Source organism: Oryx dammah, unplaced genomic scaffold (assembly GCF_014754425.2).
Source record: "Oryx dammah isolate SB20612 unplaced genomic scaffold, SCBI_Odam_1.1 HiC_scaffold_27, whole genome shotgun sequence".
NCBI lineage: Eukaryota > Metazoa > Chordata > Mammalia > Artiodactyla > Bovidae > Oryx > Oryx dammah.
Window position 1 is genome coordinate 45,429,129 of NW_024070211.1, and position 20,429 is coordinate 45,449,557.

Genomic DNA, 20,429 nt, shown 5'->3' on the forward strand with positions numbered 1-20,429 from the left:
CACAAATTCCAGTGCTTTTAATACAGCTCTTCAACTATCTTGATTCTTGTGTACCTCTTCATCGCATTAATTTCTCTAAATTTAGCCTACTTTGCAGCTAGATGTGGGCTTCCTGGCAGCTAAGTGTTGCAAGGCAACTAAATTTTTGCCTATTTGATATGAATAAAAGTGCCAGGTGAACTTCCTGGAGGGGTTAAGTGTTGGTCCCTTCTCTCCTTCCTCCAGGCTGTGGTGAGGAGGAGGTGGCTGCCATCTTGAAACAGGCCAATGGGCAACACCTAGCGGTGGTGGGGCTCACATGACAGAAGGAGAATGAACCGAGACGTTTTGGGGCTTCCACAAAGCTCTGACTGCCTAGGTCAGATGTTATATGACAGAAAATTAAGCTTCAAGCTTGTTTACACCTCTGTAATTGGAGGTTTCTGTAACAGCAAGGGAAGATCAATTCGAGACTAATGTAACCACCCTCCATTTCTGCAGTTCAGGAATCCCCAGTTTAGTAGACAAAGGGTAGGGACTGTTAATCCACATTAGCTAGTTTGGCAGGAACTTAGATGAGTCATTCTCAACTGCTCCTCTGCAAAACAGTACATTTATCAGTTAACTATTTATCTCACAGAATGACATGATCTATAGCCGTATGAAATCTCAATAGATGAGTTTACTCTTGTAGGGAATTTGATAAACGAATGTCTGCTACATGCTTACTGCAGTTATAGCAGTGTCATTTGACATCTGCCAAACAGAGAAGAGGGTCTTCTCAGCTTATATGGAACCAGTTTTTCAACAAAAATTTATTGAGCACCTGTGATGGTGCCAGGCACTAGGGATATAATGAGAAGCAGATATGGATCCAGGCTGCCCTCATCACACTTATAGTCTAGTGGAGGAGACAAAACCATCATATAAGTACATATGTATGTGTATATGTCTAAACAGTGATAACTGCTAAAGTGGAAAGACAGTGGCACTCAGGGTAAATCTGCATCGCTCTGATGGGAATGAAAGCCTCAGGTACCTGGTGGCTCAGGGGTGAAGAATCGGCATGCAATGCAGAAGACTCGAAAGAAATGGCTTTGGTCTGAGGGTCAGGAAGATCCCCCAGAGTAGGAAATGGCAACCCACTCCCGTATTCTTGCCTGGAGAATTCCATGGACAGAGAAGCTTGGCCGGGTACAGTCCGTAGGGTCAAAAAAGTTGGACAGGACTAAGCGACTGAACACACACACATACACACACCATACCGTCCCACCTCTATAGAGACATAGGTGTGCTGGAACCTCCATTCCAGCGAGTCCAGCCTACGGTCTGGGGGTGACCTCTTTATCTGGTCATCCTGGGATAACTTTGATCTAGTCTGATGGAATTTGAAAAATCCACCCAGATTTAGGGAAACCTAAGAAGTACCATTCACTCTACAAAAGTCTCTGCATCAAAAACAGCAGTGAGGTAATAGGGGTGCCCCCATTTTAGGATCTGATTAGACTGAGGCTTGATGGAACCCTGAGAAGCGATCAATCTCTCTCAGTTTCTTGCCCCACAGTTACTGTACGGTTGTTTGATATCCTCAAAAAATGTCATGTTCCCTGGTCCCCACTTTCCAAAGTCCAGGCCTATTTGATGCTTTAAACACATGCACACAAAAGCATCATTGTTCATAGCCTAGAAAGAGACTCAGGGGGTGACTTACCAAAATCAGCCAGTTTGAGCTCTCCCAGGTGACTGATGAGTAAGTTCTGAGGTTTCAGGTCCCTGTGAAGAACGTGTTGGTGGTGGATGTATGCCAGGCCCCGCAAAAGTTGAAACATGAAAAGCTGGAAGGAATGAACACCTTATCTAAGCAGATTTGAGCCACTATGTGTTGATTTCTCCTCTAAATCAAAACCAGTCATCTGAAAGAATATAGTAAAAGTGTCTCTTAAGAGACCAAAAAAAAAAAAAAAAGAAGAAGATTTTACATTCAAACAGGAAAAAAAAAGGACAAGGAAAGTCAAATAAGTAGACCATGTCCTAAACAAAGGGATTCTGGTTTTTCCTGACATCTCATTTCTTTGATACTGAAGGAATTACCCTTCCTTAAAAATCTAAACTGAAACTTTGAAGTTTCCTTTGGAACACTAGTTATTGATTTAGATGTGAAAGATTTAATTTTTTCCCACCAATGAACTTGGCATACAAGATCAAAGTTGACCTGGAAATGATATTCTAAGGTTTACAACTGCTTAAGTTTTCCAGGCTCTCTGATATAAAACCCTTTTAAAAACAGAACACAGGGAGACCAGACTGGGAAGTATATCCTTCGATGGTGTTAGGAAATAAAGGAACCATTATCTTTTTAAACATATTTTTAAAGTCTTAAGTTCAAAGTGAAAACAAGGGAAATATACAGTATAGATTCAGAGGGAAAAGACACCAAAATAAATTAGACCAAGAAAAAAATCAAAAGAGAATAAGGAATGAATAGTAGAGAGAAGAAAAAAAAAAGAGGGGGGAAGCAAAAGGAAAAATGTATCCTGGATCCAAATTTTAAAACATTGCTGGTGATGACAAGGTACAGAAACCAAAGACATTAGTAGATTCCCACCAATATAGAAGCCTAAGGGAAAAAAAAAAAGAATGCTTAGTATTCCAAGTGTCTTTTGCTATTTTCCAGTACAACTGGCAACTGAGAATGCAAACACCAACGCTGATGTTTACAAAGACTTATGCCAACTGAAAACATGTTCTGGCAGTTTTGAAAAGAAAGAGCCAGCCCCAGCATTTCTGGGACATGGACCTAATAGAAGACACAAAGTTGTGCAGATAAATTCACTTTTTCCATCACATCTTGGAAACTAGGAAATTCAGAGATGCTTTTATAGAACCTGTAATGACCTAACAAAGACTTGGACACATTGGAATCAAGTTGATATGCACCATGGTCTGAGCAAAGCAGGATCCTGGAGAGGTTGCCTCCCATGGCACAGCTGTGGCCGTGTGAGCTCCATGCAGGTCCCATATCAAGGTCCCCAAACCATTTAAGAATGTGTTTACATGTAGGTATAGGACTTTTGTGCCTTGACAGTTGAGTGACAGTAAAAATGAATAACAAGTGAATAAAAAGTGAATGGTAAAAATGAGTAAGTGTTTGAAGTACCAGGAAGAGAAAGAACTGGGATGAGAAAGACTCATAGAACCAGCAAACATCTGAAGTAGGAGCCTCAAGAAAATTTTAACATTCTTAAATGGCTTGGGGACCTTGATACGGGACCTGTATGGAGCCCACACAGCCACAGCTGTGCCGTGGGAGGCAAACTCCCCAGGATCCTGCTTTTCTCAGACCAGACCCTGGTGCTCATCAACTTGATTCCACTGTATCCACCCTCATGTAAAAACCCTTGTCCTTGGATTTCCATGCCATCTTTCTCTACCCCTCTTCTCACTGTCATCCACACAACTCCTACCACTCTCCATCATTCACTCAAGACTCGGACACCTGGATCACAGCTGTCGTTCCCTTGACATCAGTGCTCACGTGAATATGTCCAGCCGACTTCCACACTCCAACGATCTGCTTCTCCAACCCACTTTAGCCCCTCGCTCTCATGGTCACACACTGGATCCCACCATCATATAGAACTGTTTGTCCTCTGAAATGTGAAATTCCTCCCCCTACAAAATGGTTTCTGCTACGATCTCTTTATTCATCATGTTTTCACGGTGCTCACCAGTGTCTTTTTAAAATATTTGTTTTTTTCGCTGTGCCAGGTCATAGTTGTGGCATGCAGGATCTTCAATCATTGCTGTGATGTTTGAAATTTAGTTGCAGCATGTGCAATCTAGTTCCCTGAAAGGGATCAAGCCTGGCCCCCCAGCATTGAGAGCTTGGAATCTTAGCCACCAGACCACTAGGGAAGTCCCACCAATGTCCTTTGCTACAAAAATCCAATGGATGTCTTTCACTCCTTCACTTTACAGGATCTGGCTTTGTTGCTTCTGTCTTCCTTCCTGATGCTCTTTCCCTTACTTGGTACCAAAATCTCTTAATTTTTCTCCTACTTCTCTGACTGTACTTTCCATAGGCTCCACTTTCTCTACTAATATCTAATATGGTAATATTCCTTAGGGCTCCATTGTTGACCTTCTCTTATCACCTTACATGCTCCTCTTACCCATCTTATCCACTAACATTGCTTCAATTAACAACTGTATTCTGATAATTTGAAAGTCTTTAGCTTCACTTCAGATCTCTTTCCTGAAGTGTTGGACCCATATAGTCTGAAGTTCACCTGGACATCCCATAACACCTCAAACCCAATATGCCAGAACTTAACTAGAAAAAGCACTGCTGATGCTTCCATCTCCCAACAATTCTGGTGAAGTAATAAATTGCCCATACATCCACTTTCTTCCACCACCAATTCACATCTACACCACTGCTGTCCTCATGTCCTGGCCGAACCCTTCTTTGTTGTTGTTTTCCACAGTCCTTTCCATTCGTACCTTCACTATCTTAATTTAGGCCTTTATCACTTCTGACCTAGAACCTTGCCATTCAAAGTTCAGTCCTCAACCAGCAGCATCTGTATCACCTTGGAGTATGTTAGAAATGCAGACCTCGAGCTTTGAATCAGACTTACTGAATCAGATCCCCAGGTCATTAGTGTGCTCACTGAAGCTTGAGAAGCACTGGGCTAGCCCACATTGACAAACTCCTAACTGAAATCCTTGACTCCAGTCACCTCTCTTTAATCTATCCCACAGACCACAATTACATAAATTTCCTTCTGATCATGCCATTCTTTTTGAATCAAGCCCCTTTAATGACTCTACTGTCTGAGAAATAAAGTCCATATCTTAGAAAGTAAGGCTCTTAGCCACCTACCCAATCTATTCCCCCAGACTCATGTACTCCATGTCACTAAGACAGTATCTGTTTCAGGCCAACAGGACCAGAGATTCAGGATGGCACTAGTGGCAAAGAACCTCAACCAAGAATCTCTCTGAGCAATGGCAAAAGCTGATTCTATAACTTCAGAAAAAATATTTTTTTTCAAACTTGAATTCTAATTCTGCAAAATAAGGAAGTTAGACCAACCCAGTGTTTTAAGGTTTTTTTTTCCTTACTGCATTGCACAATAAGAAATAGATATGCTTCCAGTTTCCACATTCATACATAGATATAAGCACAGTTTCTAATGGAAAAGAAGCTGCACAAAATAAAACTTGTTCTTACTAAGTGTTGCATACTGTAATATTTTCTATTCCTTTCTCAAGAGGGTTTCCCACGTAGCACTAGTGGTAAAGAGCCTGCCTGCCAATGAGGGAGACATAAGAGATGCAGGTTTGATCTGTGGGTCAGGAAGATCCCTTTGAGGAGGGCATGACAACCCACACCAGTATTCTTGCCTGGAGAATCCCATCGGCAGAGGAGCCTGGTGGCTACAGTCTATAGGGACGCAAAGAGTAGGACATGACTGAATCAATTTAGCACACAGATACACATTCCCTTCTCACCCATTCCATTTCATTAAAAAAAAATGCTGGTTGCTGATTACCAGTTGATTTCATAACCCACTAATGGACTAGCACCTGGAGAGTGAAAAACACTATAGTCCTTTCTACCCCAACAGTCCGTGTGACTTTGGGATCTTCTTCCTTGAACACACCCTCTACCTCCCTGCTCTGAACCTTCACTGAAAACATTCCTTCCTCCTCTAGCATCCTCCCCTATTCCAGCCTCTGAAAAGCATTGCAGCTTGTAAGGTCTGGCTTTTCAAAACCTCTAAAAATGAGAAGAGATCTTTTACTTCCTTGCACATCTACAACATTAGGTCTTATTTCTTACTTGATATTATTCACAAATGTCCTGGAATAGTGGTGGTGTGTATGTCTTACCTCCTGTTTTTGACTCTACATCCTTTGAGGATAGGAATCATGTCTTCTACATCTTGCCATCCTGCTAAACACTTAGCATAGTGCTTGCTACAAGAGTCCCTCAAGTCTGAAATGTTCTATCTTTCACACAGTTACTCTTTCTCCAACTGTTCTATTTAATCAAACCTCTGGTTCCTTGACTCTTATGCTCTCTCCCTAGCTATCAATAACCTGCCTGTCTTCACTTCCTTCCCTCAGACTGGACTCAGTTTAGAAGCCCCTGACCATCCCTTTAGCCTCTCTCTTGATAGTCTCCAAATATGTGGCCCAACATGTCTGGCACAGCCCCAATGTCTCAATCAGTCCAACTTTCTACTTTTTCTGCTCCTCTATTTGAACTAAGTGCTGCCATTAAAAAAAAAAAAAATAAATCCCATGATCATGCAGATAATTTAATAGATTTCATCCTCATCAGAGTCCTTAACACACTACTAGACATTCCTTCTTGGTCCCCCTAGTTAGTTTTCTATTTTAGTTTCCTCTAAGTATTTTTAAATGTTTTCATTCTCTTCAAACCCTGTCTTCAAACCTTCCTTTCCCCTTGCCTTCATGACTGGAGTCCCCTTACTGTGAGTCCTCATAGTATTCCTAATTAACATGGCCATAGCCCTCGTCACCTTGCTTCTCACTACCTATCTAAGTCCATATATCTTGCTGGGCTTCAGCTCATTGAAAATAAGAAACACAACTTTTTCATTACTGAAACCTTAGGATTTAATATGGTACTGAGTACTCAAATATATCTTGAATGAATGAATAAATGAACACATAAATATTAGTTAAATGAATGGGTACATCATATACAAATCTCATATGGCTATGTTAAGGGCCAATCAATTAATGTCAATAAAACCTTAGAGAATGAAAAATATGACATACAAATGGTTTCTAAAATTTATAACAGATGTGGAATTATAGCTAATTAAGAGTTTAATATTATTTCTATCCCAATAACTGGAAAAATGGAAGTCGGTCCCACATGTAATAGGATCTTATAGAACAGGCAAAAAGATAACTGATAAAGAACCAATCAAGGTAGTTTGCTAGTTCTAGTTGGGAACTTCAAGTGCAACATGAACTTCATCACAGAGCACAGTAGTCTGCTATGAAGAAAGTATTTATTTTATGATAGCTTAACTTCACTTCTTTCCTTTTAAGGCAATTCTTTTTAATTGGGTTATACTTCTAAAGACACATTTGCTTGATGGTGATGACTGACAGGGTTAGGTTGCCGGGAAAGCAGCTGGACTTTGCTCCATATCTTGAGGGCAGATTTTTTTTTTTTTTTAACTTTTCTCTAGAATATCAATGGTGTCCATCTTCTTACCTAGTATCATGGGCTTTCAGTTTGTGATGGCAGTCTGTTTCAGAATTCTGCTGTGGGCAAGCCAGAGGGGAGTCCCAGCCCTCAAAGTACTTACCCTGACATTATGAGGATGAAGTCCTCCTGGGTGCTGAGACATATACTGAGCCAGGTCTGTGTGCTACACAAAACGGAGGAGAGAGTGATGTTTAGTGCTTCGGCAGTGTCACAAAGCAGACCGCAGACTTCACTCCCAGCGGTATTACAAAGTTCAGAATCTTTGAGAATAACGTGCAAAAGGTACACAACCAGGTTTTCTGAGACACCACTGTTAAAGTCAAACACAGTGTATCTTTCTAATTAGCTGCTCTTAGAAGGAACCCTGCTTCTTGATACAAGAGAGGCTCATTTTATTTATTTTTTATTATTTTTTTAAAATTATGAAAGTCTGATAACACATTTATAGGAGACTTGGAAAGTAAAGAACAAAGTTACATATAGTTCCACTATATATTATAATTTTTTAAAGTAGATAATTAAGATATTTAGTTGGAGTTTCAATATCATACTCAAAAATTAATAGAATGACTATACTGAGAAGTAGTAGGATATAGCAGACCTGATAAGCACTGTCAACCAATTCAACATAATTAAGATTTATACAATTTTCACACACCAGTAGGATACAAATTCTATTCAAATCTCCATAGACTGTAAACTGGAGACACTGGAACATATCCAGGAATGTAAAACAATGTGTAAAAATTTCATGGTCTAAAGGTATTGAAATCATACAAGAGAGGTTCATGTTAAATGACTCCACTGAACACAACGATGTGGGGATACTTGTACTCTCCAAGTGTCCTGAAAAGCAAGTCAGGTACAAATACTTTATGCTTTCTTTCTGCTAATATTCAAATGGCTTTTATCTTTCAAAAATACAAAATGATTTCTTCTTTAGTAAACTTGTATGGAGTTTTTTAAAACCCTGTGGTTTATGTCATTATTGTCAGTGAAAAAAATTGTGGTCTCTCCTCACATAGTGACTAAAACTAGATTAAAAAATAAGTGCAAAAGTTTTATTTAGGAGGCAAATTTGAAATGTTTATTCTTGCTGGTGAGAGGGTGAAAAAGGCAACAAAAATAGTGGGTAAAAAAGCATCAGAACAGTAGTGAAATTTCCAATAATGAAAGTTTTCATGACACTTTTCACACGGTAATGAAAGTTCTGTCATGCCATAAAATGTTAACAGATTCATCATACAAGCACCAGGCTTTTCCCTTACACTTTGTAAAATGCTGAGACAACTCACCACATATTCAAATACGAATGTCAGGGTCTCTTTGGTGTGTATTATGTCATGCAGCAGCACAATGTTGGCATGTTTCAAACCCTTCAGGAGTGAAGCTAGAAAAATTAAACAAAAATTTAATTAAATCACTGACCATGAAAGTACTGCTTTAAAAATATCAAGCACTATTTGTTTTTTAAACATTTCAAGTCAAGCATTCTGATTTTTCAAGCCTGTAAAAAGCTTGTTGTGAAATAATATTTAAAACTATTTTAAAACTTCATTATTTAGTAAATAGTCAGTCACTGCATTTACATAACTTATTTTTCTTACAGTCCAGAAAGGCTGCAAAAATAAAAAAAGATTCCATTTACCCAGTCAATTTCACCAAAGTACTCAGAGCACTTTGAACATGCCTTTCTTTGGAAAGCTTATCAACTCTGCGTCAGAGCTACAGGAGAGGAAGCCTGGAGAGATAAAGGCCATTGGAGGAGCAGGGAAAGGGATGTTCTGCCTTCTAGAGCAAAACTTTGCAAGATGTGACCATACTCTAAAATTCAAAGTCCCACAGGAGGTCAGCAGAGCCTGTGGATGTGATTGATGGAGGGCAGGGATAAGAGCATGGGATGAAGGACTGCTGAAGCATAATACAGAGAGTGGAGGGGATTTCCATTTCACAATGGGAGAATTGAAAACCTGTGGAAAGGAGGAAATTCAGTTTAAAAAGAGGAGAAAGCCAAACTTGGGGAGCCCAGATGAGTGGGAAGGGCTGAGGACTGGCTCTTGTATCTTCAATAACAGGTTATTATTAGGTTACTAAGGGCCCCTCTGGGCTTCTCTGGTAGCTCAGCTGGTAAAGAATTTGCCTGCAATGCTGGAGACCCTGGTTTGATTCCTGGGTCGGGAAGATCTCCTAGAGAAAGGATAGGCTACCACTCCAGTATTCTTGGGCTTCCCTGGTGGCTCAGAAGGTAAAAAATTTGCCTGTAATTAGGGAGACCTGGGTTCAATCCCTGGGTTGGAAAGATCCCCTGGAGGAGGGCATGGCAACCCACTCCAGTATTCTTGCCTAGAGAATCCCCATGGATAGAGGAGCCTGGCAGGCTATAGTCCATGGGGTTGCAAAGAGTCAGTCATGACTAAGCAACTAAGCATCACTGACTGAATGGACATGAGTTTGAGCAAGCTTCAGGAGATGGTGATGGACAGGGAAGCCTGGCAGCTGCAGTCCGTGGGGTCACAAAGAGTAGGACACGACTGAGTGAACAAAAACAACACTTCACTGTATCACCTTGTAGAGGTGCCTTTGTCTATTTTTGGCTTTTTCTTATATATGGATTGAAAATAATTACTCTGTAATGTTTTCTACTACAGAATGATATTAAAAGATTCTCAGCTGAAGCCATTTTCTAACTTAAAGATTTGGAATTATAGTGCTATAGACTATATGAAAGAATCAGAATTGATAAATATACAATATTGTATATTTTCTTTAAAATGTTTCTCTTGCATTTACTTAACATTTATACAACATGCTTCATAAAAATAGATTTCTATTTTTATTTTTACTTTTGCAAAAGGAAAAAATGCCTGAGTTAAGGATTTCTAACTTTACCGTAATAAAGTAGAAAGGCTTTAGAATAGAATAGAATGGAATGGATCTGAATATGTAATGCCTGATTACTAGCTCTGTGACCTCTGACCAGTTATCTAACCTCTCTGAAGTTCAAACTCCTTCATCACTATGACAAAAATCACACTTTATCAACTAGAGTTGATGTAAAGTTTCAAAAAAAAGATTGAGGTGGGGGGAAGATTATATTATGTGCCCAGTCCTCTAAGAAGATTAGTTCTATGAATGCTTTCTAATGAATCCCGCTAATGGGTTGAGGGTCCTAGAAGTGCTTTTTAAACAAAGTTTCTATTTATATAGAAAGATATTTAAAATAATGTACATTATTAAGACATTGATACATAGGTTAATAAAACAGGGAACATGTTCTTATATAAAAACATCATATTAGCCTATTCCAATAAAAGTGTTATCTCCTAGTTGCAAAAACACTTAAAATATAGAGCCCATTGGGAAAGATTCTGTAAGTTTCAATGAAGGTGTCTAATCTTTTTCACTAGCAGAGGAATAAGGATGGGCAATATGCCTATTGTGTCCACTGTTGTGTATATAGCAGTCAGCAAAATACCTGGCCATAGTAGGTTCTCAATGAATACTCGTGGAATGAATGCAGGGAGAGTGTATGGATTTTGACTCAGATTTTGCTTGACTTGCAGCTCTGTACTGGAATCGTAATATCTACCTCCAAAGGACTGAAAGAGGTTAATACAGAAAAAATATCTGGCGCATGTATTAAGGTATATTGCTCTTAGTGCTCTGCATACTTTTGCTAATTTCATTATATTACATGTTACAAGCAAATAATATTCCAAATGACCAGATTAATAAATTGCCACATGCTTTCTACCTATACATATAGAGACTGCACATGTAGTAAAATCCTACTCAATGAATCTTTGGCTGATACAGCATTAGAGCAGCCAAACTGTTCAGGAAAAGCAATTCCTACTTCAAGGCTTTTTAGAGAAGTCTGCATTGCTCATTTAGTTTTTCTGCATGTGGCTTTCGGTTGCCTTTTTAGCTAGTGACCCTGGATTTTAACTAATGAACTCCAGCTGTTCTTCTTTTGCCTTCCAGCCCTTCTCATTTAACCTCCTGTCTCCCTGGCCTCACATCCTTAAAGTTCTTACAGGAAAAATGGGACAGTGCCAAAGTTTTCAAATGAGGCCTTCTGTCTTCTTGAAGAGAGAGGGCTCCTCTATCAAGGGCTCCCAGCATTTACACTGGTGGAAAAGAAACATGCGTTGTTGGAAACTGGATGCCTAACAACCTCCAGTGTGTCGAAAAAATCCTTTTGTGGTTTTTCATATTTAACAAGCAAAGCATTCAGTAAGGTAAGTCCATAAAACAAACCAAGAAAGTCCACAGTTGAATACTAAATGTAATTGCAAACACCTGTGATGGAGAGGCAATTTCTCAGTAAATAAGAAATACAAGAAACATTTAGCATACAGAACAATGCAGATCCAGCATTTCTGAACCATGCTGAGAACCATCTGTTAGCAAAACCGGCAAAGTTTTCACTCCTAAAAGTCAAATGTCAACCTGAAAAAAACTTGGCTGTGGAGAAAATCTGAGCAAGGCAGGCCCGTAGCAACAGGCAAGCACACCTCGCAAAGGAAATACTGAGAAGAGGGCGAAGAGACCTGGGCCTAGAGACCCACGCTTGATGCTGGCCACCTGGGGATGTCTACTATGCTCGGAAATGCTCCTTAGCCTGTCCACACATCTCTTTCTAAATCTGATCATCCTTTCATGGGGACCACTAATACGTCCATCAGTAAATACAACGTCCATTATATTAAACACTTAAAAACACGCTTTCCTCCAGAATGCACCTGATCCTACCAGGTTGAAGCTCCAGCTAACCAGATAGCCATTTGGTCCTTCTACTGAAATTCAGAATGACATATTTCCCAGGGGCTCTGGAAGGCTTTTGAAAATGGCATCAAATTCAGTTATAAACTCATTTTCTGAATTGCTTTTCCCAAGCCTGTTTGCATGACCCATCCTCCAAGCTCACTTCAAAATCTATTGACTCAATTAGCCATACTGAGACTGATCGGTTCTCACCTCAGTGTACAAGGTCTTTTTTACCTTCATTATGACACTGCTTACAACCTGAACCATCTGCTCCATTACAACTGAAAAGATATATAGCAAAGATGAGATCTTTCTTCTCATCTTTCACAGCGCCCTGCAGTATGCTTTGTGTACAGTATGTACTCCATAAAAAAAGGGAAGATGAAGTTGTTCAAAGGGGACAAGAAAGACCACAGAGGAGCCATTTCTCTGGGTTTTCGATGAAAAGGATAGTAATTCTATTATCATTTTATTTCAAATGGCTCATGTAAGAAGGCTAATAAGTTGCATTTTGATTTGCTTCTTGATTTTTAAATTATAAATTTTTAGTTATCTTGATAGTGAATGAGACATCACTAAGAGAAAGGAGCAAAAAGATAATGATATTTGCCAACATGTTGAACTCTGAAGATGAACCCTGTGATTATTGTTTTATATGCATATTGTCACTTAACCCTCATAATAACTCAAAGAAATAGGTATTGGAGATCAAACCAGTCAATCCTAAAGGAAATCATCCTGAATATTCATTGGAAGGACTGATGCTGAAGCTGAAGCTCCAATACTTTGCCCACCTGATGGGAAGAGTCAACTCACTGGAAAAGACCCTGATGCTGGGAAAGATTGAGGGCAGGAGGAGAAGGGGATGACAGAGGATGTGATGGTTGGATTCCATTACTGAGTCAATTGAGAGGAGTTTGAGCAAACACCGGGAGATGGTGAAGGACAGGGAAGCCTGGCGTGCTGCAGTCCCCGGGATCACAGAGTCAGACACGATTGAGAGACTGAACAGCAAATCCTCTTTCTGCAATAGACATCTTAATTAGGAAAAGTGATCTACCCATGGTCACAGCACTAGTAATCTGTAAATCTCTGAGATTCAAGCCCAAGTCCTGCTGACACCAGACTTCTCATCTACTTGCTCTACCACCTGAGGTTCAGACAAAATATAGGCACAACACTAAATTTTTAAAACATGTATTTACATGTTTTTCCAGAAAAATTTTCAAATACTATCTAAAGAATTTATTTTCAGGTAAGCTGCTTACTAACGATTTGTAAGTATATAATTTTCTTCTTTGTATGGATATTTCTAGGGTTATGTAGATATGGCCTTAGCACGTAGCATGGGACCAATCTCACAGATGATATTTAGTAAATACTCACTGAGTTCATAGTTTGGGTCAATTAATATAATAGTTTTGAATTCTAATTTCTTCAACAGTAAGTAATAAAATGATTTGGAAAACTGGTGTGAAGAATAAAATCGCAATTATAACATTACTTCATAAATATCAAAAGCTAGATGCTGAATGAATAGATTCAATGTGATTTTATCGAATCAAAAACTTAAAACGTCTCTTGGGTCCACTCTACTGTTCTTACCTTCCCGGATGGCTGTAAATGGGACTCCTTCCTCTGCATTCATACTGATGACTTTTAAAGCCACTAGTTGTCCATTTATCCTGGGAGAGTCGGGGGAAAGGGCACACATTTGTTGACATGGCTCATAGTAGCAATTTATACTAGAGATGGCTTAACAAAAGTAACTTTCCTTCAAATTTTATTCCAGCATATAAAATGTATAATTTTCTCAAAATAAAAAGTTTTAAAAGTCATATGTACATATCAAACCATTGCTCTCTCTTTACCAAAGTGATATATATTCATTACAGAAAATATGGAGAATACAGGAAAAGCACAGAAGACAAACCCAACAAAGCCATCCTCATGTTCCAATGTATATTGTTCCTTTTATTTACCATTGTACACTGATTTGAGCCATCCTTATTTTTCATCTGAACTATTGTAATGAACTCCTAACAGCGTTTCTGCTTGTATGTTTATACCCCTACTATCTACTCCCAACGGTAGTCCAGGGAATCTTTTTAAAGTGAAAGTCAAAACAAATCACTTTTGCGCTCAAAACCCAGCATTGTCTCCACATCTCATCCTGAATAAAAGACAAATTCTTACAGTCAGATCCTCTGACCTGCCCAGTCCCACCATTCTCTCTCTGTTCATCACCTCCTACTCTCCAGTTACTCATTGTTCTGTTTGCTAATGTGACTAAATGCCAGAAAACAGAGACGATGTTAATGCAAGTGTAACTATACTGTTTTTTCTTAATACAGTGGGTTTTATATCATATTATTAGTTTTTTCTCCATTTAACTTCTAGTCATTCTTGTATTATGTGATATTTAATAATAACATTTTATCAGATACATGTTACAATGTGTTTTGCCAGTTCCAAATATTTTAATATTTTCTCTATTAAAAATACTATTATAAAAATACCCTGACAATCATATTTGTTTGTATTTGCACATAAGTCTTTTCACACAGCCTCTGTTATTTTTTTAGGGTTGAGATAGAATTGCTATATCAGAGTATGCAGCACACAAGTTTTTATTGTTTTGCACGCATGTTCCCAAATTGGGTCACAGAGTGGTCGCACCACTAACTGGTCATGAGGCTGGCCATTCTAGCACCCACTCACTGACACCAGACAGATTCCTTGCTTTTCATTGTTGTTGCTTCAATATTTCATTTTTTTAGAACAGTTTTAGATTTACAGAAAAGTTGGGAAGATAGTACAAAAGTTTCCCATATACCTCACATCCATTTTCTTCTATTGTTATTGTACTTATTAATGAGGCAATATTGATACATAATTATTAACTAAAGTCCATAATTTATTAGGAATTCTTTAGGGTTTTTTGCAGTAAAATTGTATTGCTTCTTGTGGCGGCTGCTGCTACTGCTAAGTCGCTTCAGTCGTGTCCGACTCTGTGCGACCCCATAGACAGCAGCCCACCAGGCTCCCCCATCCCTGGGATTCTCCAGGCAAGAACGCTGGAGTGGGTTGCCATTTCCTTCTCCAGTGCATGAAAGTGAAAAGTGAAAGTGAGGTCGCTCAGTCGTGTCCGACTCTTCGAGACCCCATGGACTGCAGCCCACCAGGCTCCTCCGTCCATGGGATTTTCCAGGCAAGAGTACTGGAGTGGGTTAAAGCTTGGGAGAGATAACTAACTCAGTTGGTAAAGATTCCACCTACAATGCAGGAGACCCTGGGTGGGGAAGATCCACTGGAGAAGGGATAGGCTACTCACTCCAGTATTACTGGGCTTCTTTTGTGGCTCAGCTGGTAAAGAATCCACCTGCAATGCGGGACACCCGAATTTGATCCCTGGGTTGGTTGGGAAGGTCCCCTGGAGAAGGGAAAGGCTACCCACTCCAGTATTCTGGCCTGGAGAATTCCAAAGGGGTCACAAAGAGTCCGACGCGACTGAACGACTTTCACTTTCACTTTTCAACATGACCATGGGATTCCCTCATAGCTCAGTATTGCAGCGTATGCCTGCAATACAGGAGACCTGGATTTGATTCCTGCGTGGAAAAGATCTCCTGGAGAAGGAAATAGCAACCCACTTCAGTACTCTTTTCTGGAGAATCCTAGGGACAGAGAAGCCTGGCAGGCTACAGTCCATTGGCTTGCAAGAGTCTAACACAACTTAACAACTAAACCACCACCGTAACATGATCATACACACAATAAGCCATGAGATTATCATACTCAGGATTTTTCCCAATAATGTTAATTAACAAAGATTTTAATAATTCCAAGTAATGAAAGACATTGTTGTGTTAGTTACAATAAAAAAAAAAAAAGAAATAACTGATATGTTCAACATTAGAGAAACAGTTAAAAAACTTGTGGTACATCAGTATAGTAGAGTATTTTGCATTCATAACAAAAGTTAAGTTCAGAGGCATATAGAAAGAAACATGAGGCTTCCCTGGCGCCTCAGTGGTAAAGAATCTGCCTGCCAATACAGGGGGAGATACAGGTTTGATTCCTGGGTCTGGGAAGATCCCACATGCCACAGAGCAACTAAGCCCACACGCCACAACTATTGAGCCTGTGCTCTAGCACCTAGGAACCACAACTGCTGAGCCCACACCTTGCAACTGCTGAAGCCCGCATGCCCTAGAGCTCGTGCTCTGCAACAAGAGAGGCCACTGCAACTAGAGGATAGCCCCTGCTCACCGCAACTTGAGAAAAGCCCAGGCAGCAACAAAGACTCAGTATGGCCAAAAATAAATTACATTTTAAAAAGCCGTAAAGCTTATGATAATGTGAAAAATAGAATACCCAATAGCAAGCACACCATATTTGTAACTAAACAATCCATGTGCGTGTAGAAGACAAAATGCACGTGTGCATATTGCTATGATAAAGTGATGGAATGATTATACAGTAGATGGATTTTTAAGTTTTAAAAATTCATCTGCTGTTGTTTATTGCCTTTTAAAATAGCATTTACAAGTTTATTACAACTCCAATTTTATTTCAAAATGCTTTTATCACAGAAACTATTCTTTCTAGATATGTATAAATTTATGAAAATCAATTTACCTCTCTTAGTCTTTTCAAAAATTGAGATATATAGCATTGCATATTCATATACAGTGTATATACATATAACCCTGTAAATTTAAGGTATGCAACAGGTTGATTTGATACATTTAGGTACTGAAATATGATTACCAAGATTTCTTTAGTTTTTAACCTGATGTCCTTTTTCTATTCTATGATCTCATCTAAGACAAACATTGCATTTAGTTGTCATGTCTCTTTAGGCACCTCTTGGCTGTGACAATTTCCCAGACTTTCCTTGTTTTTGATGACACTGACAATTTAGAGGAGTACTGGTCAAGTATTTTGTAGGAAACCTCTTTATTGGAATTTTTCTGATATTTTTCTTATGATTAGACCACGGTCATGGGTTTTGGTTTTGTCACATCGTGTTAGGGTACATGCTGTCATCATAATACATGACTTTTGATGTGGCCTTATCACTTGTCTCAGGTAATATCTATCAGGTTTCTTGTAAATTTATTCTCCCCCTAATCCCTTTCCATACTGTATTTTGGGGGAATGTCACTCTCAGTAGCCTGCACTTAAAGAGTAGAAAGTTATGCTCTGCCAGCTTGAAGGTAGAATAGTTACATAAATTATCTGGAAATTGCCTCTTCTCTCCCATTTATTAATTAACCACACTACTTATTAATAGCACTTTGGATTCATAGGTATTCATTTTATACTTTGGGTTACAACCCAATACTATTTTATTTTGTTGCTCAAAATTTTCCACATTTGTTCTTTGGGAGATTTTTCAGTTGGCTTCTGGGTCCCTTTGACATATTTCCGCAAATGTGGGGCTTGTTTATCAGGTGCCTGCTTTTATCTTCAGTTTTGGTCTTTTTAAAAGGTGAAAAGGAGGATTCCATGTTAATTTCTATTCCTTCAACTACCCGTGGAACTGAATTTTTATAAGCTTATTGGTCTTTTATGTTTTTTTGTAGTTTACCTATTTGTCCATTTTTGGGGGAAGTATTTTGCATATACCTCTTACCAATTTCTGTTTGCCTTATCATTTCTTTGAAATTTTAAACTTTCAATTTCTTATGACATTCAGTATTTTCCAAAATGCTTTACTCAGAGAATAGGTCTGTGAAATTTTCCCCACCCCTTATGCTAAAAATTTTCTGGTCAAATATGAAGGTGAAAGTGAAGTCACTCAGTCATGTCCGACTCTTTGTGACCCAATGAACTGTAGCCCTCCAGGCTCCTCCATCCATGGGATTCTCCAGGCAAGAATATTGGAGTGGGTTTCCATTTCCTCCTCCAGGTGATCTTCCTGACCCAGGGATTGAACTCAGGTCTCCTGCACTGCAGGCAGACTCTACCGTCTGAGCCACCAGGGAAGTCAAATATGTTTAGAAAATGCTTTATACTTTAAAATTTTTCTTAATCTTTTTTAGACAGTCATGCTATACATCAACATTTTAAAGATACTGAGAGCACCTATGATGAAGGATCACATTATATTTTGATCGAGGGTTACCTGTGTCAATTTGACCATGGTAACTGTTTCAGTGAACCTCTATTAAAGTATCTCAGAATTGAGGTGTCCCAGCTCTTTCAAATCCTGAAAGATGATGCTGTGAAAGTGGTGCACTCAATATGCCAGCAATTTGGAAAACTTAGCAGTGGCCACAGGACTGGAAAAGGTCAGTTTTCATTCCAATCCCAAAGAAAGGCAATGCCAAAGAATGCTCAGACTACCACACAATTGCACTCATCTCACACGCTAGTAAAGTAATGCTCAAAATTCTCCAAGTCAGGCTTCAGCAATATGTGAACCATGAACTTCCAGATGTTCAAGCTGGTTTTAGAAAAGGCAGAGGAACCAGAGATCAAATTGCCAACATCCACTGGATCATCGAAAAAGCAAGAGAGTTCCAGAAAAACATCTATTTCTGCTTTATTGACTATGCCAAAGCCTTTGACTATGTGGATCACAATAAACTGTGGAAAATTCTGAAAGAGATGGGAATACCAGACCACCTGACCTGCCTCTTGAGCAACCTGTATGCAGGTCTGGAAGCAACAGTTAGAACTGGACATGGAACAACAGACTGGTTCCAAATAGGGAAAGGAGTCCGTCAAGGCTGTATATTGTCACCCTGCTTATTTAACTTCTATGCAGAGTACATCATGAGAAACGCTGGGCTGGAAGAAGCACAAGCTGGAATCAAGATTGCCAGGAGAAATATCAATAACCTCAGATACGCAGATGACACCACCATTATGGCAGAAAGTGAAGAGGAACTAAAAAGCCTCTTGATGAGAGTGAAAGTGGAGAGTGAAAAAGTTGGCTTAAAGCTCAACATTCAGAAAACGAAGATCATGGCATCTGGTCCCATACTTCATGGGAAATAGATGGGGAAACAGTGGAAACGGTGTCAGACTTTATTTTGGGGGGGCTCCAAAATCATTGCAGATAGTGATTGCAGTCACGAAATTAAAAGACACTTACTCCTTGGAAGAAAAGTTATGACCAACCTAGATAGCATATTCAAAAGCAGAGACATTACTTTGCCAACAAAGGTCCATCTAGTCAACGCTATGGTTTTTCCAGTGGTCATGTACAGAGCTGAGAGTTGGACTGTGAAGAAAGCTGAGTGCCGAAGAATTGATGTTTTTGAACTGTGGTGTTGGAGAAGACTCTTGAGAGTCCCTTGGACTGCAAGGAGATCCAACCAGTCCATTCTAAAGGAGATCAGTCCTGGGCGTTCTTTGGAAGGAATGATGCTAAAGCTGAAACTCCAATACTTTGGCCACCTCATGCAAAGAGTTGACTCACTGGAAAAGACTCTGATGCTGGGAGGGATTGGGAGCAGGAGGAAAAGGGGACGACAGAGGATAAGATGGCTGGATGGCATCACCAACTCGATGGATGTGAGTTTGCATGAACTCTGGGAGTTGGTGATGGACAGGGAGGCCTGGTGTGCTGTGATTCATGGGGTTGCAAAGAGTAGGACACGACTGAGCAACTGAACTGAACTGAGAATGTATTGAATAGATGGGCCACCATGAACATGTCCTATCTTCCCTAACAGGTTCTGACTTAAGTGTTATGTACAGACAGACCTTTCCAGTCCAAAAGTTATATAGCCTTCCCTTGTTTGTTCTTCTAGTTCCTCTATGTTTTCTTTTTCCACTCCTTTCAGTTCAGTTCAGTTCAGTCTCTCAGTCGTGTCCGACTCTGTGATCCCATGGACTGCCGCATGCCAGGCTTCCCTGTCCATCACCAGCTCCCGGAGCTAGTTCAAACTCATGTCCATTGAGTTGGTGATGCCATCCAACCATCTCATCCTCTGTTGTCTCCTTCTCCTGCCTTCAATCTTTCCCAGCATCAGGGTCTTTTTCAGTGGGTCAGTTCTTTGCATCAGGTGGCCAAAGTATTGGAGTTTCAGCTTCAGCATCAGTCCTTCCAATGAACAGTCAGGACTGATTTCCTTTAGGATGGAGTGGTTGGATCTCCTTGCAGTCCAAGAGGCTCTCAAGGGTCTTCTCCAAAACCACAGTTTAAAAGCATCAGTTCTTTGGCACTCAGCTTTCCTTATAGTCCAACTCTCACATCCATACATGACTACTGGAAAAACCATAGATTTGATTAGACAGGCCTGTTTGCAAAGTAATGTCTCTGCTTTTTAATATGCTGTCTAGGATGGTCATAGCTTTTCTTCCACGGAGAAAGTGTCTTTTAAATTTCATGGCTGCAGTCACCATCTGCAGTGATTTTGGAGTCCAAAAAAATAAAGTCTGTCACTGTTTCCACTGTTTCTCC

General features: G+C 39.7%; 1 protein-coding gene across 2 annotated transcripts in view; it reads right to left on the reverse strand.

Annotated features, from left to right (window-relative positions):
- The window catches only part of CDK15 (cyclin dependent kinase 15), a 91,079-nt gene that overhangs the window by 66,342 nt on the left and 4,308 nt on the right, over positions 1 to 20,429 (reverse strand). For both annotated transcript variants that reach the window (XM_040228792.1, XM_040228791.1), the window contains exons 4-7: positions 13,613 to 13,692; positions 8,533 to 8,627; positions 7,338 to 7,400; positions 1,691 to 1,814 (exon numbers count right to left, since the gene is read on the reverse strand). In XM_040228792.1, coding sequence (XP_040084726.1) covers positions 1,691 to 1,814; positions 7,338 to 7,400; positions 8,533 to 8,627; positions 13,613 to 13,692 — 362 coding nt within the window. The remainder of the gene's footprint in view (positions 1 to 1,690; positions 1,815 to 7,337; positions 7,401 to 8,532; positions 8,628 to 13,612; positions 13,693 to 20,429) is intronic.